Here is a 26,173-nt window from a genome sequence, read left to right on the forward strand (position 1 = left end):
TGAGTTTGTGTGTCCGGCGGTGAGGAGTCCTCTGGGGGGACCGAGGCCAATAGGAGGACCAAGCGGTCTCAGGGCACTGTGCCAGACTCTGCAGTGGGTCTAGAGAGCCTCTCAGGCAGGAAGAAAGCGTCAGCAAAGAGGATGGCTGATCATCTCGAGCTCAGGGACTCCCCCCTCCCCTGTGGTCTTCAGTGATTCTATCGGGGGAAGAGATTTGGGGGGGGGAGGATCAGATGGCCAGACCTGGGTTGGATGGGGGAGAGGATAACGTGGAATTTTCCATGGAATTTGTCCTGCTGGTGCATAAAGCCTTTCTAGTCAACAAGAGCACGGGTTTTAAGCAGTCTGCAAGCCAGCAGTCTCCTCTCGCTGCAAAGACGCCAAGGACCTCCTGCGTCGCCTAGATCTGGACCACCCTGCAGGGGCTGGCGGTTTGGATGACTCTGTCCTGGATGCCCGGGAGATGATCTTGGGGGTTCTCTGGGGGTGGATCCTCTTGCCCCAGCGGATCCCACGATGAGTACTGACCAGGGCATTGATAAGGAAATAGTGGATTCGGAGGTGGGTCTAGAATTGAGGCCGCTAATTCTCCATGTCCTGAAGGAGCTGGGTATTAAATTGGACCATGAGGAGTCAGATAATGAAAAAGTGGATCTGGTGTTGGATGGCCTTTGGGGTCCTCCAAAAGCTTTCCCGCTCCCGAAGAAGATCAAGAAGCTGGTAAACCAGGAATGGGCCTTAAGGTGTCCAGGGTTATAGTGAAGTTGTATCCTCTAATGGAGAGGTTCTGTAGCTGTTAGAGTTGCTGAAGGTAGATGCTTTGGTCTTGGCAGTCACCAAGAAGACAACTGTTCTGGTGACGGGGTCAGTGGTGTTAAAGGACGCGCAGGACCATAAGCTGGAAATTCACCTGAAGCGGATGTTTGAAATTTTGGCTTTTGAGTGTGCGAGCTATGATCTGTGGTAGTCTCATGCAGAGGGCTTGTTTGCACTGGGTCAGAATTCTCAGGAGAAGTCCTCAGCCGACACTGGTTTGGATATCCAGGCAGCCCAGGTGGAGGCTGGGATTGCTTCAGTGGTGGATGCCCTTTATGACCTGATCTGGACTTCGGCCAGGAATATGGTCAAGGTGGTTTCAGTGCGCCGATTGTTGTGGTTGTGAAATTGGTCGGCTGATGTGTGGTCCAAGTTTCAGTTCTGTAATCTACCTTTTAAGGGAAAATTGTTGTTCGGGGAGGACCTGGAACAATTGATTAAGGTTCTGGGAGAGTCGAAGGGGCATAAGCTGCCGGAGGACAAGAACATCCGGAAGACTTTCCCATCTTGTTCTCTGTTTTGGGATCGACAATGATTTTGTTCCCTTAAGTGTTCTGCACTGGTGGTGGGGCAGAAACAGTCCTTTTGGAGGTGCCTGTAGAACTCCCAGAGAGAGAGCTCTGGCCAGGGGCCCAGTGGCAGTAAGGCTTCTCAATGAAGCTAGTTGGGTCCACTCTTGAAATAGCGGTTGGGGGCTGTCTGTCACGGTTTATAAGGAGTGGACCAGAATTACCTTGGATCAATGGGTGCTAGAGGTAATAAGGGACGGCTACATGTTAGAATTTTCTTGCGGGATACGTTCATGGTATCTCACTGTGGGGCTCGAGGAAGGTAACAAGCGATTCGGGATATTTATTTTATTTTTTATTTATTTAACAGTTTTTTATACCGACCTTCATAGTAAATAACCATATCGGATCGGTTTACAGTTTAACAAAGGGAAAAACTAGAGTAATAGAGAGATGCTGTGGTGCTTTCAGAAGCTAGGCGCGATAGTTCTGGTACCAACAACGGAACGCAATCGCGGAAGGGATTTTGTCATTCCAAAAAAGGAGGAGTCCTTTCATCCCATCCTCAATCTGCAGAAGGTGAATGTATCGTGTGTTCAGTTTCCGTATGGAAACATTGCGGATGGTTATAGGGGCTGTTCTCAAGGGGAATTTTTGCCATCTCTATACTTGACGGAAGCCTATTTGCATGTTCCCATCAGGACAGAGCATCAAAGATTCCTACGTTTTGTGGTCTTGGGTCAACATTTCCAGTTTCAGGCCCTCTCGTTCGTTCTGGTGACTGCACCGCGCACATTTACAAAGGTGATGGTGGTCGTGATGGCGGCTCTCCATAGGGAAGGGATCCTGGTTCATCCTTATCTGGACAACTGGCTGATTCAAGGAAAATCGGTGGAAGAATGTCAACGATCCGTTCTAAGGATGCTGGATCTGTTGAAATCCGTGGGCTGGGTGCTCAATTGGGCAAGCAATCACCTGTGCCCTATCCAGACGCTGGAGTACCTGGGAGCGAGATTTGATACCTCTATCGGCAAAGTTTTACTCACCTTCGAGAGAATTCAGAAGTTGCAAGCCCAGGTGGGACAGATGCTATGGATGCCGGTCCCCAGGGCTTGGGATTATCTTCAGGTTCTGGGGTCGATGACTACCTTGGATTTGGTGCCATGGGCCTTTGCACACATGTGCCCTCTGCAGAGGGTGCTGCTATCGTGGTGGAATCCATTGTTGGAAGAATTTCATTGACTGTTGCTGCTGCAGGGGCCCTCCAGGTCCATTCTCTCGTGGTGGCTGTGTCGTCCCAATTTGGAAAAGGGCATGGATCTGGAGGTTCTGAACTAGGTGGTGGTGCCCATGGATGCCAGCCTCAAGGGTCTGCCAGGGACTGTCAGCGCAAAGTCTGTGGTTACCAGTGGAAGCATCCTGGTCTATCAATTGTTTGGAAACGAGGGTGGTGCGCAGGGCATTGGTGGAATTCCATCCGATGGTCCAAGGTCAGCTGGTCAGAGTGTTTTCAGACAATGCCACATCAGTGGCATATATCAATCGGCAGGGGGGAATGAGAGTTACTCAGTTGCCCAGGAAACTCAGGAACTTTTTGTCTGGGTGGAGCTACATTTGAAGGGGATAGCCGCTTCTTGTGTTGGGAGTGGACAATGTGTAGGCGGACTATCTCAACCGACAACAGTTGGACCCAGGAGAATGGGAGCTGTCAGTGGAAGCCTTCAGCCTTATTCTCTCATATTGGGGCAGCCCAAGTCTAGATCTAATGGCATCCAGGAGCAATGCCATCCGATCTAGACAAGACGCAGCAAGATTCTTCAGCCGCAGGCGAGAGGTCTGAGCCGAGGGCATAGATGCTCTGGTTCTTCCTTGGCCCGTGGGGATCCTACCTTAAGTGTTTCCTCCATGGCTGCTAAAAGGTCGGGTGTTAAGACGCATGAAGAGACATCTGGGCCAGCTGGTACTGGTCGCTCCAGAGTGGCCACGTTGTCCGTGATTTGCGGATCTGGTACAGCTTGCAGTGGACAGGGCCCTGAGATTGGCTCATTTGCAGGGACTGTTAAGGCAATGTCCTATTCTGTCAAATTGAGCAGATCACTTTTGTCTTTCGGCTTGCCTTTTGAGAGGAGATGTTTGCAACTGAAGGGTTACTCAGAACTGTGATTTCCACTTTGCTTCAGGCTAGGAGGCTGGCCACGTCTATGGCGTATGCCCGGGTATGGAGAGTGTTTAACTGATGTGTGGAGGAAGGTCTTGACCCATTGGGGGTAGATATTCCACAGCTTTTGGCCTTCTTTCAACATGGCTTTTCCAAGGGCATAGCTTACAATTCCTTGCGGATTCAGGTGGCAGCCTTGGGGTGTCTCAGAAGTAAGTTTCGGGGGGAAGTCGTTGGAATCACATCCAGATGTGGTGAAGTTTCTGAAGGGGGTCAAGCATCTGCGACTACCGGTGTGTAGGTTGTGTCTGGCGTGGAGTTTGAACTTAGTCTTATGGGTGCTTTGTGGGCGTCCATTTGAGCTGATGAGGAAGGCATTGAAGGACTTCATTCTGAAGGTAGTGTTTCTGGTGGTGACTTTTCAGCTTGAAGGATTTTGGAGCTGCAGGCTTTGTCCTGTAGGGAACTGTTTCTGAGAATCACTGATGGGGGGGGGGGGGGGGGGTTGTTGCGCACTATTCCCTCATTCCTACCTCTTTTCATCTGAATCAGTTGGTGGAGCTTTCTGATTTCCTGAATTGGATGGAAAAGTCTCTAGATTCCAAGGAGCTCCATTTCTTGGATGTTTGGGTGCTGTTGCATTATTTATAGGTCACCAATAGTTTCCGGCAGTCGGATCATTTGTTTGTGTTTGGAGGTGCAAAAAAGGGTTGCAAGGCCTTCATTGACAGAATAGGATATTGGCGGAAGGAAGCTATTGTTTTGGCCTGCATTTGTAAAGGTAGAAGAATTACGGAGGGCTTGCGTGCACATGCTAATAGAGCGCAGGCGGCCTCATGGGCTGAGTGTCAGTTGGTATCGCTGCAGGAGATTTGTACAGCTGCGACATGGTCTTCCTTACACACTTTTTCTCGCCATTACTGGTTGAATGTTCAAGTTGTAGGTGAAATGTCCTTTCGCGATGGTGTGTTGTGTGGAGGTCTTTCGCGGACCCACCCTGTGTAGGGTTGCTTTGGTGCATTCCACTGTCTGGACTGTTCTGGGGTATGAAGAGCAAAGGAAAATTGGTTCTTACTTGTAAATTTTCATTCTTGAAGTACCACAGATCAGTCCAGAGACCCAACCCCGTATATTTTGCCTCAAGACATTTAAAACAAGTTTGTCTTAACTCGTGCTTTCTGGGAAGAGCTGTCAGGTTGTACATATACAGAGCCTTCAGCGGATTGCCTGGTTGCTTTGTTTACCTATGGGTTGTTTGTGGTTAATCTATTTTCAGGGGGCTCCAACTTTTGGGTTCAGCGTTCCCCTCCCCCCCCCTCATTTAGGCAATTGTTTAAGTGTGGTTGCTCTCTAATTTGGCTTGGGTACAGGTCAGTACTCAGGGACTGCAGGCGGCATTCTCTGTTATGTAGCAGTGCCTCAAAGTTCTCTGCCTCTATCTGCTGGTAGGGATGCATAAACCCACTTGTCTGGATTGATCTGTGGTACAAATAGGAATGAAAATTAGCAGGTAAGAACCAATTTTCCCGTTTTCAGTATTCCATGTTTTTTTTTGTCATCCAGGGCATTTTCTGAATTAAATTAATATGCTACACATCTGTTAAATTTCAGAATGGCCTGCCAATATTCTCTTGTGACATTGATGAGATCAGATCCTCTTGAGGTTTGCTCTACTCATAATAGAAACATAAAACTCATACAGTAGGATAACACAAGTAAGGATATTATATATCACTGTAATGTACCTTTCACGCATCCATGTCTCGTAGAGACTTCTGCTGGCATTAATTTACATAACATCAAGCTTTAATGATAATGTGGCCCATTTCTTTTACAAATTGTATTTAAACACATTTAAAATTCTCAGCTTTAAATAGTTCAAAAGTGAAACTGTGGTCCAAGAAATTTAAACTGTTTGTTTGTAAACAAATCTGGAGGAGAATTCAAAGAATTGACCTGTTTAAAGCTTTTCTTGAGGTAGTTCAGGGAGCTGATTGCACAAAAAAGCATCTTGATGATTTGTTTTTTATCTATAAATTATTTCCCAGGTAGTATTAAATATTTTTGAAAAATCTTCCTACTTAGCTATGTGCTGGTGGAATGAAGCTGAGCAAATCATTCTGCTGTTTTGTTTTTTCTTTGGAGCCTCATGCAGACCACGCCCAGGAGTATGTAGATCCCGAGTGGCCCTCGGGAAGTCTGTTCCTGGGTGAGTTCTGCAAGGAGTTGCAAAGAAGAGTAGAGCCAAGTACCGCTGTGTCGTCTTTTTAACTTAACTATGCAATCAGATTAACCAATGCCCTTCTGGATTTTACAGGGAAATAGGAAATAATAACAAAGCCCTTTTGCCCTGGTTGTTCACGCAGAAGCAGAAGTACAATAAAATCTGCTGTCCGCTGGAGGGAGTGAAACCTTCACCAGTACAGGTATTCCCCCACGAAGTGGGGCTCCCAGGCATGGACTGAATGTGGGAGATGTGTTGCTTTGTAAGCAGAGTATGAGGACTTCTGATAGTAAAACAGGGTGAATGTTTGCCTGGCAAGTTTAGTGCATTTTGAGAACAGCAGGAACAATGTATTTTATTTTGGATTTATACTCTTTAAAGGCTAAATTAAATAAGGCCAGAAGTCATATTCCTCTCTTGCAGTTCTTTATTGATGGCTTCATGCAGTTTTGTTACAGCTATATCTTAGAAGAAATGTGACAGAATATTTCTAATGATTCTGTGTATTAAAAGAGATAATTTTCATAAACAAACTTGTTTTCACTTGGATTAATGACTTGGATATCAGATCTGGAAACTTTGGTTATAGTGCAAGTTTACTTTAAACATAATTTGGTTTTTACTGAGTAATTTTTCCATGGCCTTGTTTTCACTTGATCAAGATAACATCATTGCACAAATCTGCATCTTGTCTCTTTCTCTACATTTGTATAGATATGTTTTTTTCCTTTAGGTGGAATATCGCAACAAATGTGAATTTCTAATCGGTATAGGTGTGGACCAAGAAGATAAAACAGTGGGTTGTCGCCTTGGAAAATACAAAGGTGGGACATGTGCGGTTATTGAACCATTTGACACCATTCACATTCCAGCCATCACCAAGAAAGTAGTCAAGGCTTTTCAGGACTACATCAGGTGAGTGTCAGCTCCTTCCACGTACATGGCTGCAGCCCTACGTTTCCTAGAGCAGAAACTACTGGGAACATGCATAGATCTCTCCATGTGCTGACAGAGCAGCCTCCCTGCAACAGCTTAGCTCCTAGCACAATTTACAGCTTGTTTTAAGGATATTAGGCAAAGGTGAAATGGTGCCTTATTGGGCCAGTGAGTGCTATGATGTAATGAATCTGAGTACTATTGTATTTCAGCCATTCCGTGCCTATAAAAACAATCTTTATTGACTTAAAGCCCATGAAACTTTTTTTTCCCCCTATTGTAAATCTCCCTTTTTTCCCTTGTATTCTGTTTTTCCTCATTGATCCTGTGAGTAAAATTCTCGGGCTGGAGTTGAATCGCATGCCTTTCTTTACCTCTTAGATCACAGCCTTTTTTACCCTTTCCTCTCCCAAACTGTTTGAACACATCAATTCTATGAATGATTCAAACCCCAATAACCCTATTGGTCAGGAGACCCAGGCAAAACCCTGGTCTTGTGACTCAAATAGTGGATGCCCAAGGGAACCACCTGCTTCCATAGTTGCTAGGAATAGTGATATCCAACATCTCTGGCTTCACATATCTGTCTTCCCTTCTTTCTTTATTTTTGTGGTAGGCGTGCCTTGGTTCTTCATAAACATAGTTGGGTACATTTTAAAAAACAGCGCACGTGCGTACTTTTGTTCACACAACTGGCGCGAACAAAAGTACGCCGGATTTTAAAAGATATGCACGTATCTTTTAAAATCCGGGGTCAGTGCACGCAAGGCTGTGCAAAATCGGCAGCCTGCGCGTGCCGAGCCGCATAGCCTGCCTCCGTTCCCTCCGAGGCCGCTCCGAAATCGGAGCGGCCTCGGAGGGAACTTTTATTTTTGTGTTCCCCCCCCCCCCCCCTTGTTCGATGGACTTACGCCTGCTACTGGCAGGCATAACTTGCGCGCGCTGGCTGGCCAGGCCCCGACACAGGTCATGCCCCGGGACTTATGTGCGCGCAGGGCTTTTAAAATCTACCTCAATGTTCCTGGCTTGAAGCAAACAGAAAATCTAAAGAAGCTTCTGAGATTTATAGGATTGATTGATTTCCTGTTGCACCATGAAATAACGTTCAGTTTTGGGAATTTCAGGCTAACACCGTATGCTGTGTACAGTCCGGAAACTTATGAGGGACACTGGAAGCAGCTCACAGTCCGCACAAGCAGGAAGGGGCAGATTATGGCTATCGCTTACTTTAATCCCCAGGTAGACCTAATAAGTTCTGTCTACTCCAGCAGTGAATCACTGTTGTGTACAGGAGTTTATGTAGGTTATGATACGTTTTTAAAGGACAAATCCAAAATTATGTATTACAGGAGTTTTCACTGTTAAGGGATTGCAAGTAATAACAAGGGTATCTAGTCTGTGGTGTTCTCTGGGAACTAGTAAGGCCTGTTTCATTTGTTAGTCAGGTGGAGTGGTCTTCCTAGATGGGAGCACCTCTGAGAGAAGTGAGGTGTTGAAGATCTGCTAATTGTCTCTAATTGATGCGAATCCGATTTCATATTCAGATGACATCTATCATGTGACTTCCTGTCGCACATTATTCTTTGCATATAAAAACTTCCAGCCCTGTAATCACATCGGAAGGGGGGTCTGTTTTTCAAAGCTCTTGTACTCAGAAGGGGTCCCAAAACTTTTCAAGCTAAGGACCACATAGGAAACTTCAAACCATCATGGAGTTTCCTACCTTCCCAGTATCCAACCCCACCACCTAAGAGTTTGCTGGAAGTGGGGTGGGGTCTCCATTCTGGCCCTTTGGTTGATGGGAAAGGAAGGAAACAGGATTCCCAGAGGTGTAGCAGATAGTACTATTAGTAATATTTACAGATTTCTCAGGTTAGCAAACCTTGCATCATCCCCGAGAACCTTGCCCCTTGCAAAGCTTGCATGCAGAATTTTTAAAATGCTATGCATTTCATTCAAAAAAAAAAATAGAATTACCACATGACTAGAACATCTGCAGAGCTAAAGCTGGATTATTGCTTCAAAGGCAGTCCATTTAATTTGGCAGTGTAAGAGGCCAGAAGATCAATGTGTGCTAACGATTATTTACTGCTTATTGCAGTATAATATGATGGTGCCACCCTGCAGCTTGGTTTGCATTCAGGAAATGGAGAAATTACTTACCCAATAATTTTGTTTTCCTTAGTGTAGACAGATGGACTCAGGGCCAATGGGTTATACGTTCCCCTGCTAGCAGATGGAGACGGAGTCAGGTCACCTTAGATACACCCCTGCAGTGACCGCAGCCCTTCAGTATGCTCTTCAAAAGCCATTGTGGACATACTATGGAAAAACTTGATTACAACTTGATTAAAAACTGATAACTGTAATTGTACTCAACCAAACATAAGCGCTGAACCCCAGTAAGATTATAGATGCCCTGATCTAGGGATTGGGCGATGGCTTACCCGTAACCTCTTGGAATTGATATTCTCCTCTTGGGCGATTCCTTGGCATCATTCTTGGGCAGCCGTGGGCGGGATGCTGAGTCCATCTGGCCACATGCCGATTGCCGGGTGTGCTCTGGTGATCCCCAGGATCGTAAGCTTGAGGTTCTTCTCAAAAGAATTTTCAAGGTGTCGGCCCTTGGGGTTAGGACAGCTGTTTGTAGTAGCTTGGTGCAACAGCTCCTGAGAGCCAGGGAACTTTCCCTGGAAGAAGCGGAGCAGGCTGATGGTTTGGAGGCGGCGGTAGCATATGGGGCTGATGCTTTGTACAACCTTCTCCATACGTCTTCTCGCATTATGGCTTCTGCGGTTTCGGCCCGCAGACTTTTGTGGTTACGGAATTGGTCGGCGGATGTCTAGGAAATTTATCTGAAATGTAGCTTCGAGTTTTGTCCAAGTACCTTGAGTCTACAGATGACAAATGTGTGCTCCCTACCCGAAGGTGGATGCATCTGTAATTAATATTACTTGTGGAATCGGTTGTTGGAAAGGTAGGCCTGCGAGCAAGTTGTCCATGTTTGTCCACCATAGGAGCAAGGACCGTAGTTGCTGAGTTATTTGAACTGGATAAGACAGTGGTTGAATGGCTTGTATCCATTGGTTTCTGAGGGTCCATTGAGTAACTCTCATGGCTAATCTGGCCATAGGAGTGACGTGAACTGTAGAGGCCATGTGACCCAAAAGAGTGAGACATTGATGAGCTGTCATTTGTGACCATGTGCATAGAGAGCCTGCTAACGAGGCGAGTACCTGTGCACGGTCTTTTGGAAGGAAAGCTTTTGCCGTTATGGTGTTTAATTCTGCTCCGATGAATTGTAATAGGTGATATGGTATGAAGTGGGATTTCTGGTAGTTGATGAGGAATTCCAACGAATAGAGTAGTTATTGTGAGCTTGAGAGAGTTGAGAGCTCCTTGTCTTGTTTGGCTTCTGATGAGCCAATCGTCCAGGTAAGGAAACACGTGCACTCCTTCCTTGTGCAAGTGGGCAGCTGCCACTACCAGGCACTTTGTGAACACTTGAGGTGCTGAGGCAAGACCGAATGGTAGCACCCTGTACTGGAAATGCTGACTTCCTACCAGGAATCGTAGATATTTGCGATGAGGAGGGAATATTGGAATGTGAGCGTAAGCGTCTTGAAGATCCAGAGAACAGAGCCAATCTCCTTTTTGAAGTAGAGGTAGCATGGTACCCAATGACACCATCCTGAATTTTTCTTTTTTCAGGTATTTGTTGAGTTTCCGGAGGTCCAATATGGGACGTAGGCCTCCTGTTTTCTTTGGAATGAGGAATTAACGGGAGTAGAATCCTCTGCCCTGCTGAGGTCAGGGAACTGGTTCCACGGCCCTGGCTCTCAGAAGGGTGGATAATTCTTTTTGTAAGAGTGTGGATGGATTGATTACTGCCCAAGACAAGGTGGGTGGAGTATAGTTTGGTACCGTGAGAAAGTCCAGGTGGTACCCTTGAGATGTTATCGAGAGTACCCATCGGTCTGTGGTGATGTGCGACCAATTGTGCTGGAAGAAAGTGATCCAACCTTCTGGCAAATTTGGGGTCAGATTGGTAGACAGGCTGCTGTTCTCCGGTGAGATTTCAAAATCCCGAAGTCGGGCCTGTTTGCGGAGGGGGTTGAGCTCTAGGTGCTCTTAGTTGTCTGGTATGCGGTCTTTGTGCTGGCCTAGATGACCATCCACGGGCAGGAGGTGGATAGTACCGCCGTGGCCCATAATATGGCCGTTTTTGAATCTTTCCTTGGGAGTCTTCGAGAAGATGTTTGAGACTCCTGAGGAGCAGAGGAAAGCTGTCTCAAGGTTTCCAAATGTTCCTTCAGCTGGGAAACTGCCTCTTTTATTTTATCTCCAAAGAGATTGTCCCCTGCACAAGGGAGATCAGCAAGTTTCTCCTGTACTTCTGGCCTCAGGTCAGAGGCCTTGAGCCAGGCCCATCTGCGGGCACTGATACCAGTGGCAGACATTCTTGATGAAGTCTCGAAGCTATCGTAAGCTGCACGAACTTCGTGTTTCCCAGCCTCCAGGCCCTTAAGGATGATGGTGTTGAAGGAATCTTGGAATTACTGGGGAAGAGATTCAGAGGGTTCCTGAATTTGTATCCACAAATTACGCTGATATTGCGTCATATATAGTTGGTAAGACACAATTCTGGAAACTAACATGGACCCCTGAAACATTTTCCTGCCTATGGTATCCAAAAACCTGTTGTCTTTTCCAGGAGGATTGGATGAATGAGGCTTTATCCTTTTTGACCTTTTTTGAGCTGACTCAACTACTACCGATTGATGGGGTAGTTGAGTTTTTTGGAAGCATGGGATGTGTTTAACTAGATACTTAGCATCAGTTCTTTTATTCACCGGTGGTATGGTGCGGGGATGCTCCCATAACCTGTGTTGCAAGTCAATTAGGACTTCGTGAACTGGAATTGCCAGGACTTCTTTAGGTGGGTCCATGAATTGTAACACCTCCAGAGTTTTTTGTCTGGTGTCCTCTTCAGATTCCAGCTGAAAGGGGATAGTGTCAGCCATATCCTTGATGAAATTTGAAAAGGAAAGGTCCTCTGGAGGGGATTTCCTTCTTTTCTCTGGAGGAGAAGGTTCTGAGAGGACTTCCTCTGAGGAAGAGTCAGTGTTGGGATCCTCCCAAGTGTCCGGTGGACGAGGAGGAGTCAATGGAATGGGAAGAGATGGCAAAATTGAGATTCCCGATGGACCTGGAATAGGTTCAGGCATCGGTACTTCCTTCACTATTTCTTCTTCCCTTGGTGTTGGCATCGGTACTTCTGGTGGTTGTACCGGGATGGCACCGATGAGTGTGTCCAATTTAGCTAAAATTATTTATTTTATTTATTTATTTAAGGTTTTTATATACCGGCAATCATGACAACATATCTTGCTGGTTTACATAAAACAGGGGTGCAGTATATACATCAAACTGGAACTGTGTGTCAGAAGGTGCAGTTACATATAACAGGGGTAGCAGAACTGGGAGAAGGAGGAAGAGAAAGGATAGAATAGTAGCGGTTAAACAATATACAAATTAAGTGCTATATACAATGCATGGTTGAAGACTGGTAGTTTTGAGGAGGTGATAGTGGGGTCGTTAGATTGTGTCCGGGAACGCTTGCTTGAAAAGCCAAGTCTTAAGTTTGTTTCTAAAAGTTAGGAGGCATCAGTATGGGTTGGAGTGGAACCGGTGATGGCATCGGAATGGGTACCGGTGATGGGAGTGGAACCGGTACCAGCGATAGTGCTGGTATCCATGGAGGAATCGTGATCGGTGCTAGCATTGGAGGCATGTCAAGGAGTGCGTCTCTAACTGCCTGGCGGATGTAACCGTCCAGTTTCGCCCTCTTAGCTGATGAAACCAGAGTAGCTATGGGGGGAGGCAGCGAAGGCGATACAGGTACCTCCGCAAGGCCCTGTGGAGGTACGGTTCCCGGCACCAATATCGGTGGGAATCGCCTAGGAGTCGAAGGCCTCGATGGACATGGAGTGTCCTCTCTCCAACGTTTCTTCGGTGATGATTTGAGACTAGTCGATGGAACTCCGGTTATCGGATTGATTTCAGGATCTGAGGCCTCCGGTGTCGATGACTATGTTTTTGCCAATTGTTCGATGCCTTTCTCGATGACCGATGTAGACTTTATCGATGATTTTGAGGGAGTTGGTGACGGCCGATCACCCACTTCATCCGGTCTACATTTTTTAAGGACGACCTTCCTGATTGCTCCTGCCGGAGACAACTGTGTGGACGTCTATGTCGATGGCATTAGTTAGAGATGGACTGCATAAGTTATCCTGGATTAAACAATCTGTTAAAAAACAAACTTTATTAAATTTATTTTATGGAAGAAATCCCAAAGAATAATTGTTTATGCAAGAGACAAAGACCTCAGAACTGGCAAAAAGCAGGTCTGTTGACCAAAGATTTTGTGACCAGTAGGTTCAATCCACAGGTCTATGATATGTTTCTTTTTTTTCTTTTTTATAAAAACACTTCTAACTCTTCTAAGTTGAATAATTTTATGATTCCCAAAACATTTGGTATTAATTATATCCAATTGCAACGAACTGTATCAAAGTTGCAAAATCTTCTAAAAGAGAATATATTAGTTGTCTCTGCAATCCTAGAATCTTTTAGTGCCGACTATTTTCAGCGGCTCTTTTTTTCTTGCCACTGATTACCACACTGTTTGCCGTTTTAACCACACTAACTTTGTCTATTGGAAGCCCATAGATTACATATCTTCTCTTTTCTAGGACAAGATTATTATAGTGATTCTTTGTCCAAGTTCCATGATAAAGCACTTACCTTAAGGCTTGTTGCAGATTTTCTTTCATGTTGAACAAGTCTGTGCTAGATGCCACCGCCAACGTTAACGTTTCGCTTAACGCTTCCTCAGGGCAGATTTAGGCTGTCTTTATCTTTCGGCGTGCGGGCTTCAGATGGAACAAATGTTCCATTTTCTCCATGTGCAGTCTTCTGCCTTTCGGCGTCATCTCGGCGCATCTTGGGCACGTCGAAATGTCATGTCCCTCGTTGAGGCAGAGTACACACTCGATGTGTGGGTCTGTGATGGACATGGTGCGGCAACAATTCGGGCACTTTTTGAAACCCGTAGCTATAATGAGTCGGACAGCCATCGACGACTTTCAGGCACGGTTGACTGTAGCGGAACCGACCAGAAAAATTTTTAAAGACTTATCGCAATGGAAAAAAGGGAGACCCCTACGGTGTCTAAAGTTTTTCCGAGTTTTTTTCAAATTTTTTATGTAGTGAAAATTCACCACACAGGACTCCTAGAACCGTGAGGCTAATGGCTTCGAGGAGAAAAGAAGACTGAAGAGAGACCCCTGTGGCTCGAGGGATCATGGCATGCTGGGCATGCTCAGGATGCCAGTCAAAAGTTTCTAGAAACTTTGACAGAAAGTTTTCCATGATAGGGCTCCATCATTGACGTCACCCATATGTGAGGACTAGCATCCTGCTTTTCCTGGGGTAAAGGATATTTTTATCTCATGAAGCAGTTTGTGTAGGATACCTTCTTTTCCTGGGCAAAATAAGTTGGCAGTGTTGTAAACTTTGGTCAGAATTACTACTGTATAACCAATCTATTAGGCGTTTCGACGTGCTATTACCCCTTATTCGGTAAGGGGTAATAGCACGTCGAAAATGCGCGTCCAACCCCCCCCCCCCCTCCCGAAACTAATAGCTCCCGCAACATGCAAATGCATGTTGATGGCTCTATTAGTTATTCCCGCTCAATTCAGTAAGTAAAATATGCAGCCAAGCCGCACATTTTACTTTCAGAAATTAGCACCTACCCAAAGGTAGGCATTAATTTCTGCCAGCACCGGGAAGGTGCACAGAAAAGCAGTTTTTACTGCTTTTCTGTACACCCTCTGACTTAATACCATGGCGATATTAAGTTGGAGGTCCCAAAAGTTAAAAATAATTAAAAAAAAAAAAAAATTTTTAAATCTGCTTGCGGATTGCAAACCGGATGCTCAATTTTGCCGGCGTCCGGTTTCCGAACCCGTGGCTGTCAGTGGGTTTCAGAACCGCCGGCAAAATTGAGTGTCCCTAGCACCTCCTTTTACCACGGGCCCTCATTTGCATGTGGGCTGATACTAAATTGCGCACACAGGAGAAGCTCTCCCACGACTTTTACTGTATCGGCCCGTATGGGAGCTATTTGCTGTCCTGCTCTGGTCTTCTGAAGGGTCCAGGAGCAAAGTACAACTCCAGCACTAAGAAAGGAAAACAGTGCGTTTTAAACCGCATGTCTTTAAATAATGTGTTCAGTGTGATTTACCCTACCCCCCATTCAAAGTGAGTGGGAACCCTTCCACTGTGCTCGCCTGCTTGTTTTAAAATATTTATAATCTATACTAAATTGGCGATGCATTTTTTTGTGTAATTCAGAGATGTTAAACTTCTTCTGTATCTTTTCCTTTCCTGTACCAGTTCAATATCCCTTCCTCCTGTCCGTCCATGCACTCGCTTTCCACTGTCCTTAATCCAACAAGGAAATGAATGAATGCTCATGTGTTTGCTGCAAATGATGTGAAGAAAGGAGTCCACCGGGAAGCCTTGTGAATCAGCTGATGCTGTTCAGATATTTTTTATATTAAGTGTTTGATATTCTGCTTTTTCCTTAAGATAGGCCCAAGGTGGATTGCAGGAAGTAACAAGGCATTGAACAAATAAGTAAAGATTAGCATTAGCAGGGAGCAAAGAGGAGGCAGAGCCCCCAGCCAGTCTTTCATTCAAACCTTATCATTTTGCTAACGTACGCTATAGGATGTAAGAGGCCTGCTAAAAGTTCACTGTGGGTTTAATGGCAGTCGGCATGCCTGAGAGTAAAATGCTGTACTAACTTTTAATGTTCCTTTCAGAAATTAAGTAGTGATGAATTGGTAGAACTGAAATCGTCACTGGCCAAATACTTCACAGAAGAAGCAGGAAAGGACAGTGGAGTCACTTCTCTTTATTTTGTAGAAGAAGGTCAGAGGTATGTGCCTTGAAATTTAGTTTAAGAACAGTATATAATTCTTTCCATTCATCTTACAGAGCACCATCTTATGTACACAGCACTGTGCACAAGAAGGGAGATAAACTGCCAAAAAACATGCTGGTTCTTAGTGGCAGGTTCCTATCCTGAGTGAATGCAAGTGTGCAGGACAAATTTTTAGCAATACCCTCGTTTGTGGTGGGGACCTTTTGTACGAGTAACCCCATTTGTGGTGGGGTGCTTTGTAGGAGTAACCTCTGGGTGGGAACCATCTGTTGCCATTTAAGCTAATTTAACTGTTTCTATGTAGACACACTAGCTATAACCTTTTCCCATTTAAAGCAGAGCTAGCACAGAAAAGGACAGCACACGTTCCCTCTCTATGAAACAGTTTTCTTCCCTGTACGTACCAGATCAGTCCAGACTCCTGGGTTATGCCTCCGCACCAGCAGATGGAGACAGAGCAAAACTTGGCGGGCTCTGCCATAAATACTGGGGTGCCACCCACAGCCTGCCAGTCTCCAGCAGATGGTTCGGGTGCATCTCCCACAGTCTGATTAAAAAAAAAAACCAATTAGAACATAGGTAGTAAAGGTTTAGTTAGTTAGTCAGGTTTGTTCATTTAATTAAGTTTGGCAAAAAAAATAAATAAATAAAAGATTCTTCTTTGCATGAGCAGCCGTTGATTCAGCCGGTCCTTTGCTCCCAGGGGGTTGTCAGGTTCTGAGAGGACCATCCCCCCTGGTCAAGCATTTGCTGGGCCCAAGGGTCGAGGACCCTGAGTTGTGGGGAGCACAGCCGGGGTGATACCGGGGAGCCCGGCTCACTCACCCCAGCCGGACCGCTTCAGGACCCATCGAGGGACAGCTCCAGGTACAAAAAAAAAAAAAAGGATGGAGCGGTTTTTTTTTTTTGTCAGGCGGTGGCTCTCCCTTCTCTGTCCGGCGATTCCCCTCGGCATTCTTTTCCTCCCCTCTCCCTTTCGTGCCGCGGTTTGGGGGTGAAAGTTACTCTGGTGCCGAGCATGCCATGTGGTGCGGCCTACTCGGCTTGCGGCGCTGACGGCGCGCGCCTCTCCCAGGACAGGCTCTGCTCAGCCTGCGTCCCAGGGGCGAGGGGACCTCTGCTTCGGTTCCGGGGGGTAGTCGTACGGTGGCAGTCTTTAGCGGTCGGGGTGCCTCCCGCGGCCCCCCCAATCAGTTTAAAAAAAAAATCGTGGGAAAATCGGCCATTTTGTCAGTCGCGGCTCCACCGGTATCGGATCCCGGGGATTTCCCGCCCTCCCTCTCCCCTCAGCGACCGCCCCCGAGGTCTGCTTCGCCAGCGGGGGCATCGGGGGAAGGACGGGGGGGGGGGTTATGGACACGGAATCGGAGGGTTCCGATATGTCATTTTCTTCTGCTTTTATATTGGCTATGCATCGGGCCTTCAAGGCCCGCAAGACCCTCAAGAGACACACATCCCAGTCGCGGGGCCCTGAGGGGCCACTCCCCGCAAAAGAGCCTCGACCTTGGTCAGAGGGCTCGGAAGGGCAGTCCAAGGCTTAAACGCCTGCTGAGAGTCCTCCCGCCCAGAGTGGACACAGAGCCCTCCCCCGACTCCTCGGATCCGGAATTTTCAGAGGAGCCCTCCCCGCACCCAAGGGGGGCTGATGGAGATGGTGCGACGCCGCAGGGAGCAGCAAGGCAGAGTCAGACCTCGGAGGGGGATGATCCGAGGGTTATTCGACTTTTTAGAAGAGACGAACTGGCCCCGCTGATCCCAGCCAACCTGGAGGAGTTAGGGATCGCTACACCTCCCGAGGAGTCCAGGCTTGGATCCATGGATCCGGTGGTGTTAGGGCTGAGCGGTCCTTCCACCACATTCCCTTTTCACTTCTCGGCGACGGATCTTCTCTTTTGAGAATGGGATACTCCAGATGTGGGGCTGAAGGTCACCAAGGCAATGGACAAGCTCTATCCCTTGCCAGAGGATGCCCTGGAAGTCCTGCAGGTACCAAAGGTGGATGCCGCGGTCACAAAGAGGACAACCATCCCGGTTACGGGAACCATGGCCTTGAAGGACCTGGAGGATCGCAAGCTGCAGATTTAGCTGAAGAAGATTTTCAAGGTTTCCGCCCTGGGGGCTCAAGCGGCCATTTGCAGTAACTTCGCCTTGCGAGCTGGTCTTCGTTGGGTACAGCAGCTGCTCGCCAACGAGGATCTGTCCGAAGAAGAAGCCAGGCAGGCGGGGCGCCTCGAGGCGGTAGCACTGTATGACCTTCTGAGGACTTTGGCCCGCTCCATGGTTTCCGCTGTTTCAGCCAGGCGGCTATTGTGGTTATGGAACTGGTCCACGGACGGGGTCTCCAAATTGTGTCTAGGTTCCTTGCCCTTTAAGGGCAAGTTCCTTTTTGGGAAGGAATTGGAAGACATGATACAATTGCTGGGTGAAAATAAAGGGTACTGGCTCCCGGAAGACAGGCCGCGCTCTAAGGGAGTCTTCTCCTCCAGATCCAGGTTTCGGGGAAACCGTAAGGCTCGTGTTCCCCGGCCAAGTACCCCTTCATCCTCCTTTCGTTTCGGAGGGGGTAGGCAGCAGTCTCAGTCCTTTCGGGGCAGACGTTTTGGTAGACTGGCGTCTAACCCCTCGTCTTCTGGCGGTAAGTCGGCACAATGATGTCTCGCTGGTCCATCCCTCCGTGCCTAAGGTAGGGGGCCGGCTGGCTCTTTTATGAGGTATGGACCACTATTACAACAGACCAGTTGGTTCTCTCAGTGATAAAACACGGATACGCTTTAGATTTTGCTCTCCTTCCCAATCCACGATTTTTTCCCGTCCCTGTGCGGTCCTGCGGAGAAGCGGAAAGCGGTCCAGCAGACTTTGCTCCGATTGTCGCATCTGGGGGCAATTGTTCCAGTTCCCAACTTGGAACAACGAAGAGGACACTACTCCATATACTTCATCGTTCCAAAGAAAGACAGGGCCTTCCGGCCCATACTAGATCTCAAGGATGTCAACAAATGTCTCCGGATACCGCGCTTTCGCATGGAAACTTTGAGGTCCGTGATAGCTTCAGTGAGACCGGGGGAGTTCCTTGCATCGCTGGATCTCACGGAAGCATACTTGCACATCGGAATCCGGGAGGACCATCAGAGGTTCCTCAGTTTCTATGTGATGGAGCGGCACTATATCAGTTTCAAGCATTACCGTTTGGTCTCGCGACGGCCCCCAGAACATTCACCAAGATCATGGTGGTCACGGCGCAGTTATGCAGGGAGGGGCTGTTAGTCCATCCGTATCTGGACGACTGGTTGATATGAGCGAAGTCCGAAGCGCTCTGTCGTTCAGCGGTACAGAGGGTGCTGCAGCTGTTGCACTCCCTTGGCTGGGTAGTCAATACAGCCAAGAGTCACATCGAGCCGTCTAGTCTCTGGAACTTTTGGGAGCGTTATTAGACACCCAACAAGGCAAGGTTTTCCTTTCCGTTGAATGCAGTCACAAGTTACAACACCAGGTCAAGGTTTTACTACAAAATCCGTCTCCCACGGTTTGGGACTATTTGCAATTGATAGGTTCCATGGCATTGACGCTGGAATTGGTGCCATGGGCCTTTGCACACATGCTGCTGTTACAATCGGCGTTACTTTCCCGTTGGAGCCCGGTCTCTGAGCAGTTCCACCTGCCGTTACCCTTGACGGAGGTGGCCCGGTCCAATCTGGGATGGTGGCTCCGTTCGGATAATCTCCGGGGGGGGGGGGTGTCTCGCTTGTGGCACCAGACTGGACAGTGGTCACCACAGATGCGAGCCTTTCCAGCTGGGGTATGGTCTGTCTGCGAAAGTCCGTACAGGGCCTCTGGTCTCCGCTCGAATCTCGCTGGTCAATCGCTTAGAGACCAGGGCGGTACGTCTGGCACTTCGGGCTTTTCTGCCCCTGGTCCAGGGGAAGTCGGTCAGAGTATTGTCCGACAGTGCGACGACATTAGCCTATATCAATCGTCGGGGAGGAACTCGGAGTCGCCCAGTTGCATTGGAGGCCCGACTGTTGATTCAGTGGGCGGAGCGGCACCTTCTCAGCATTGCCGCGTCCCACATAGCAGGGGTAGACAACGTTCACGCGGATTTTTTGAGTCTGCATCAGCTCGATCCCGGAGAATGGGAACTTGCGGACAGGGCGTTCCAACTAATATGCGACAGGTGGGGACAACCTGCCATGGATCTCATGGCGACCTTTCAGAATGCCAAGGCTCCACGATTTTCGCCCGCCGCAGGGAAACAGGGGCGGAGGGGGTGGACGCCTTGGCGTTACCCTGGCCGACGTCAGTTCTTCTGTATGTTTTCCCCCCCCCTGGCCTCTAATCGGCAAGGTCCTTCGTCGGATAAAGAGTCACCCCGCGGCGGTGTTTCTGGTGGCCCCGGAGTGGCCATGGCGACCTTGGTTTGCAGACCTTCTCAATTTGGCAGTGGAGGGCCCACTGTGGCTTCCGGCATTACCGAATCTTCTTCATCAGGGGCCTGTCTGTTTCGATCAGGTAGATCGCTTCTGTCTAGCGGCCTGGCGTTTGAGAGGCGCCGTTTAAGAGGTAAAGGTTATTCTGATGCAGTAGTCTCCACTCTTCTGCGGTTGCGCAAGACCTCCACTTCCTTATCATATGTGTGGGTGTGGAAGGTTTTCGAATCTTGGTGTTTGCTTCGGGAAATCCAGCCTACTCGGGAGTCCATTTCCGAGATTTTAGCTTTTCTCAAAGACTGTTTGGCCAAGGGCCTGTCCTGTAGTTCGTTGAGAGTACAAGTGGCTGCCCTCAGCTGCTTACGTGGTTCGGTGGATGGTGGGACACTGGCGTCCCATCCAGATGTTGCACGATTTCTCAAGGGGGTGAGGCATTTACGTCCTCCACTACTGATTCCCTGTCCTTCCTGGAACTTAAATGTGGTGTTAAGGGCCTTGTGTGGCCCACTGTTCGAACCATGGAAAAGAGTAACGCTGAAGGATCTCACGTTGAAGGTCGTCTTTTTGGTGGCGATCACCTCAGCTAGGCGTGTGTTGGAGCTTCAAGCAATGTCTTGTAGGGAGCTCTTCTTGCGAATCTCTGAATCCGGAATTAGTCTCCGGACGGTTCCCTCCTTTCTGCCGAAAGTAGTTTCGTCTTTTCATTTGAACCAGTCTGTGGAGCTTCCAGCATTTGCGCAGCTAAACAGGTCGGATCCTTCTTCCAAGGATTTGGTGAAATTGGATGTGCATAGGGCTCTTCTGCGCTATCTAGAGGTTACCCGGAACTCATTAGTTTCGGATCATCTCTTTGTTCTCTGGAAGGGTCCCAAAAAGGGTAATATGGCATCCAAGGCCTTCATTTCACGTTGGTTAAAGGAGACCATTAACTCTGCTTACCTTTTGTCTGGTCGGCCCTTGCCTTTGGGTCTGAAGGCGCATTCTACGCGTTCACAGGCAGCCTCCTGGGCGGAGTGTCATCAGATTTCTCCGCAGGAGATCTGCAGAGCAGCGACTTGGAAGTCGCTACATACATTTGCGCGTCGTCATCGGCTGGATGTTCAGGCTCCCAGGGAGGGAAATTTCGGGGCAGGTGTGCTGCGTTCAGGCCTCTCCGGGTCCCATCCCAAGTAGTAGGAGCTCTGGTACATCCCAGGAGTCTGGACTGATCCGGTATGTACAGGGAAAAGAAAATTAGGTCTTACCTTTGATAATTTTCGTTCCTGTAGTACCAAGGATCAGTCCAGAGTCCCGCCCACTTCTGCATTGAGTCTGAGAGTCCGCTGTGTCTACATTTTGCCCAGAATTTCCTCTTGGGCTGGGAAGATTATTATTCCTGTCTGGTTTTGTTTCGGGTCAGGTTGCTGCTTGGGGGTAGTGACCCAAGGGTTTCCCGGTTGAACTTCATGTATATAGTTAGTTTGCAGCTGGGGATTATTCTGCTTTGACATTACGTAATACTGGCAGGCTGTGGGTGGCACCCTGGTATTTATGGCAGAGCCCGCCAAGTGTTGCTCTGTCTCCATCTGCTGGTGCGGAGGCATAACCCAGGAGTCTGGACTGATCCTTGGTACTACAGGAAAGAAAATTATCAAAGGTAAGACCTAATTTTCTTTTCTTGTACAGATGGATTAGCACAAAATTTTTTTTATTCCGTTCATTAATTTATATACTGCCTTCCCTATATTCAGTAACCACCCAAAGTAGTGAAAGAATGAAAGAGACAGTAAGTACAGTAAACCAGTACAAAATGATTAACCACTTGCTATACCCTCTAGCAAGGCTGATGAAAACCATAGAACACCCCATAAAACAAAGACCCAATCCACTCAACCATGATTCCAGCCCATCCATCCAACAAGATGCAAGGTACTTGTGACCTAAAAAAACTCCATTTACCCACCCATAACATCTGCTGATCTGATCAAGACCAGCCCTGAACCAAAGGGAAACTGAAGCCCCGAGGAAAGCCAAAGAAAAAATGAACAAATAGACCTGAGAAATCAAGGCTTAAACAACAAGCCCTGACAGTAACCAAAGCATAGTTAGACTTGAGGAAATAGTACAATCTTGGCTATCTTTCTAAAGGCCAAGTAATTTAACTCAGATCTAATGTCATACAGAGCAGCATTTCACAATGAAGGTACAGGCCCCCAAAAAGTCCTTGTTTGGCATTATGATTTCCGAGCTTCACGAGGCCTTCTGACTTTTGATCCAAGATTGTGCCCTGGTTGATATTACCCTGACCCCTGCCTTAAGTAAACAGGGCCATTGCCCTTTGCATAAGCTGCTATAGGAAGCCAGTGCATTTTACTAAGGAATGGAGCTGCACTGGATCTCTTCAAGCATTCCAGGATACACTGGCTGTCATATTCTGGATCACCTGCAGCTGTTGTGTACATCTTACCCGGAGACCCACAGGAAATTCTATGTTTGTCAAGGCTTGCATACTTACAAAAATAATGGAATAATACAAGTGGAGGAGTAGGCTAGTGGTTACAGCAATGGGCTACAAACCAGGGAAACCAGGATTCAAATCCCACTGTTGCTCTCTGTGACCTTGGACAAGTCACTTTATCCTCTTGTCTCAGGAACAAATTTAGATTGTGAGCCCTCAGGGGTTAGGGAAATATGTAGAGTACCTGAATGTAATCCACTTTGACATGCCAAAAAGCAGAATAAAAAGTGTTAGATTATATTTTTTTTCTGATGCTCCAATCGACACTGTAAAATATAACGCTCTCTGTTTTCAATCCTTTTTAAAGTAATCATTTTCAGTGTTCTGTGTTTTCTGTAGGAAGTCACCTAATCTTGAGGATTTGCCTTTAGAACACGTGACGGGTGACAGATATATATATGAAGAACTTCTTGGTCTCCAGTTTCGCATTTCGCCTCATGCATTCTTCCAGGTACAGCAGCTTAGTCTAAATTGCTAGCATCTTTGGGCACATGTACATGTGTTAACTGTTATCTGACAAGCTCCCATTTGTGTGGATACCCAGTACCCTGCAGTTCCTAAGAATTGTAATTACAGGACAGCAGCCAGTCCTTTTGTTAATTCTAATAGTACAGTCAAGTGCCATGCTGTTTAGGGTGTCTGCTACACTATGTGGTACTACTTCTCGCCTCCCTGTCAGCAAAAGAGAGGAGCACTAGCAATGCTCTGCATGTCGTCACTTTTCTTGCTTCTACTTTTTTACCATTTTATGTTGTGTATTTTGCCAGGCTTCTAAAACTGTCATAGTGGAAATTACTACCATTAAGGGACTGAGTTCTAGTGTCACATGTATGAAATCCCTGGCTGCAAAAAGACTTGGAGTGGCCTAGTGGTTAGAGCAATGAGCTGATGATCAGGAAAATCCACTTCCTCTACTGTAACTCTTTGTGACATTGGGAGAATTAATTTGTCTTCCATTGTCTCATGTATCTACTTATATTGGAGGCTCTCTGGGGAAGGGACTTGTTTTACTTGAATAATGCTGCAAGCTTCCTTGACCACCATTACTTTTCAATATATTTATAAATGATCTGGAAAGAAATACGACGAGTGAGGTAATCAAATTTGCAGATGATACAAAATTGTTCAGAGTAGTTAAATCACAAGCAGATTGTGATAAATTGCAGGAAGACCTTGTGAGACTGGAAAATTGGGCATAGAAATGGCAGATGAAACTTAATGTGGATAAGTGCAAGGTGATGCATATAGAGAAAAATAACCCATGCTATAGTTACACAATATTGGGTTCCATATTAGGAGCTACCACCCAAGAAAGAGATCTACCACAAAAACATCCACCACCAGACTCCACTAGACCTACTACACCCTCTCAAATTACACTCTTCAGCTAGACCTTTGAGAGATGCCTATAAGGATCCCTTCATGTTCCCTCAATCAATTGGTACAAAGATTAACAATCAGGGACCGGGCTTTTTCAACAGCAGGCCCCACCATTTGGAATACACTACCCCCAGACCTCCGACAGGAAACCTGCCTCATAAATTTTAAAAAGAAACTGAAGACTTGGCTTTTCGGTAGAGCCTTTCCTGTCTCCTAGACTATATTCTACTAAGATATTATTCAATCAGCTGTACTTCAATAACTAGCAGAATGTCATATAATCACGTTATAATGCTAGAGTTATTCTCCTGAGGTTGGCTTCAAGCCCCTTCTCTCTGTTATATCTCTCTACTTTGATTATCTGTCTCTTCATTTCCAATTCCAAGTTATTCACCCTTGTTATAATGTAACTTTTACCTTCTGCTCCCAATCTGTCTCCTCTTTTGAGGTTTGACTAGTTACTGTTAATGTACTATCGTTCTATGTAAACCGAGTTGATTTGATCTGTATCAAGAAAATCGGTATATAAAATCCCTAAATATATATATATATATATATATATATCTAGGTGTCATAGTGGATAACACATTGAAATTGTCGGTTCAATGTACTGCGGCAGTCAAAAAAGCAAACAGAATGTTGGGAATTATTAGGAAGGGAATGGTGAATAAAACGGGAAAATGTCATAATGCCTCTGTATCGTTCCATGGCGAGATCCCACCTTGAAAACTGTGTACAATTCTGGTCGCCACATCTCAAAAAAGATATAATTGCGAAGGAGAAGGTACAGAGAAGGGTGACCAAAATGATAAAGGGGAAAGGAACAGCTTCGCTATGAGGAAAGACTAAAGAGGTTAATACTTTTCAGCTTGGAGAAGAGACAGCTGAGGGGGGATATGATAGAGGTGTTTAAATCATGAGAGGTATAGAACGGGTAGATGTGAATCGATTTAGTCTTTCAGATAATAGACTAGGGGACACTCCATGAAGTTAGCATGTGGCACATTTAAAACTAATCGGAGAAAGTTCTTTTTCACTCAACGCACAATTAAACTCTGGAATTTGTTGCCAGAGGATGTGGTTAGTGCAGTTGTTATAGCTGTGTTTAAAAAAGGATTGGATAAGTTCTTGGAGGAGACGTCTATTACCTGCTATTAATTAAATTGACTTAGAAAATAGCCACTGCTATTACTAGCAATAGAAGCATGGAATAGACTATGTTTTGGGGTATTTGCCAGGTTCTTATGGCCTGGATTGGCCACTGTTGGAAACAGGATGCTGGGCTTGATGAACCTTTGGTCTGACCCAGTATGGCATGCTCTTATGTTCTCTTATTTGGAAAGGTGGGCTAAAAATTGAATTGTTCTTTTTATGCTGTCTTGCTACAGATAAATTGCATGGTTACCAGGCTGCTTACCTGGAGGTGTCATGTTTAAGTTTGAGCATAGGGCAGTGACATCACCTGCTGAAGCCTTCATAGTGAGTGCTGCTGGTGTTACTGGAACCTGCATCTGTGCCCTTCGGCCTGGCAACCGCCCCCAGAACATTCTCCAAAATTATGGTGGTTGTGGCGGCACTGAGGAAAGAAGAGATCCTGGTGCATCCTTACTTAGACGACTGGCTGATCTGGTCGAAGTCATTGGAAGAGAGCTTCCAGTTGACTAGCAGGATTAGGTCCCTTCTACAAGAATTCGGGTCATGAACATGGACAAGAGCAGCCTCAACCTCTCCCAGTCCTTGGAGTACCTGGGAGTCCGGTTTGACACCAAGCAGGTCAAGGTCTTCCTCCTTCCCTCGAGGATAAGTAAGCTGATGTGTCTGTTGACAAACACGATGCACCCCAGGGTGTGGAGCTACTTCCCGATCCTCTGCCTCAAGGCGTCAACCCTGGAAGTAGTACCATGGGTGAGGGCACACGTGGCTACTCCACTCCCTGCTGTTATGTTGGAACTCACTGTCTCAAGGCTATTCGATCGATCTACCGATGGAAGTATGTTCTCTGCTCTAGTGGTGGCTACAGGAAGCTCACCTAAGCAAGGATGTAAGCCTATTCCCACCGAATTGGATCGCCCTCACGATGGACGCAAGCCTCTGAGGGAGGGGAGCTCACTGTCGGGAACTGACAACCCAGGGGTCATGGACCAAGGAAGAGGTGCACTGGAACATAAATTGCCTGGAAACATGGGCAGTCAGATTAGCATGCCTGCAGT

At 46.8% G+C, this 26,173-nt stretch overlaps 1 protein-coding gene across 1 annotated transcript in view; it reads left to right on the top strand.

The window, feature by feature from the left end:
- The window catches only part of TRMT2A (tRNA methyltransferase 2 homolog A), a 52,880-nt gene that overhangs the window by 11,987 nt on the left and 14,720 nt on the right, over positions 1-26,173 (top strand). The window contains 5 exon segments of the mRNA XM_029620051.1: positions 5,801-5,909; positions 6,441-6,622; positions 7,768-7,882; positions 15,541-15,656; positions 22,923-23,034. Coding sequence (XP_029475911.1) covers positions 5,801-5,909; positions 6,441-6,622; positions 7,768-7,882; positions 15,541-15,656; positions 22,923-23,034 — 634 coding nt within the window.

Source organism: Rhinatrema bivittatum, chromosome 11, assembly GCF_901001135.1.
Source record: "Rhinatrema bivittatum chromosome 11, aRhiBiv1.1, whole genome shotgun sequence".
Classification (NCBI taxonomy): domain Eukaryota; kingdom Metazoa; phylum Chordata; class Amphibia; order Gymnophiona; family Rhinatrematidae; genus Rhinatrema; species Rhinatrema bivittatum.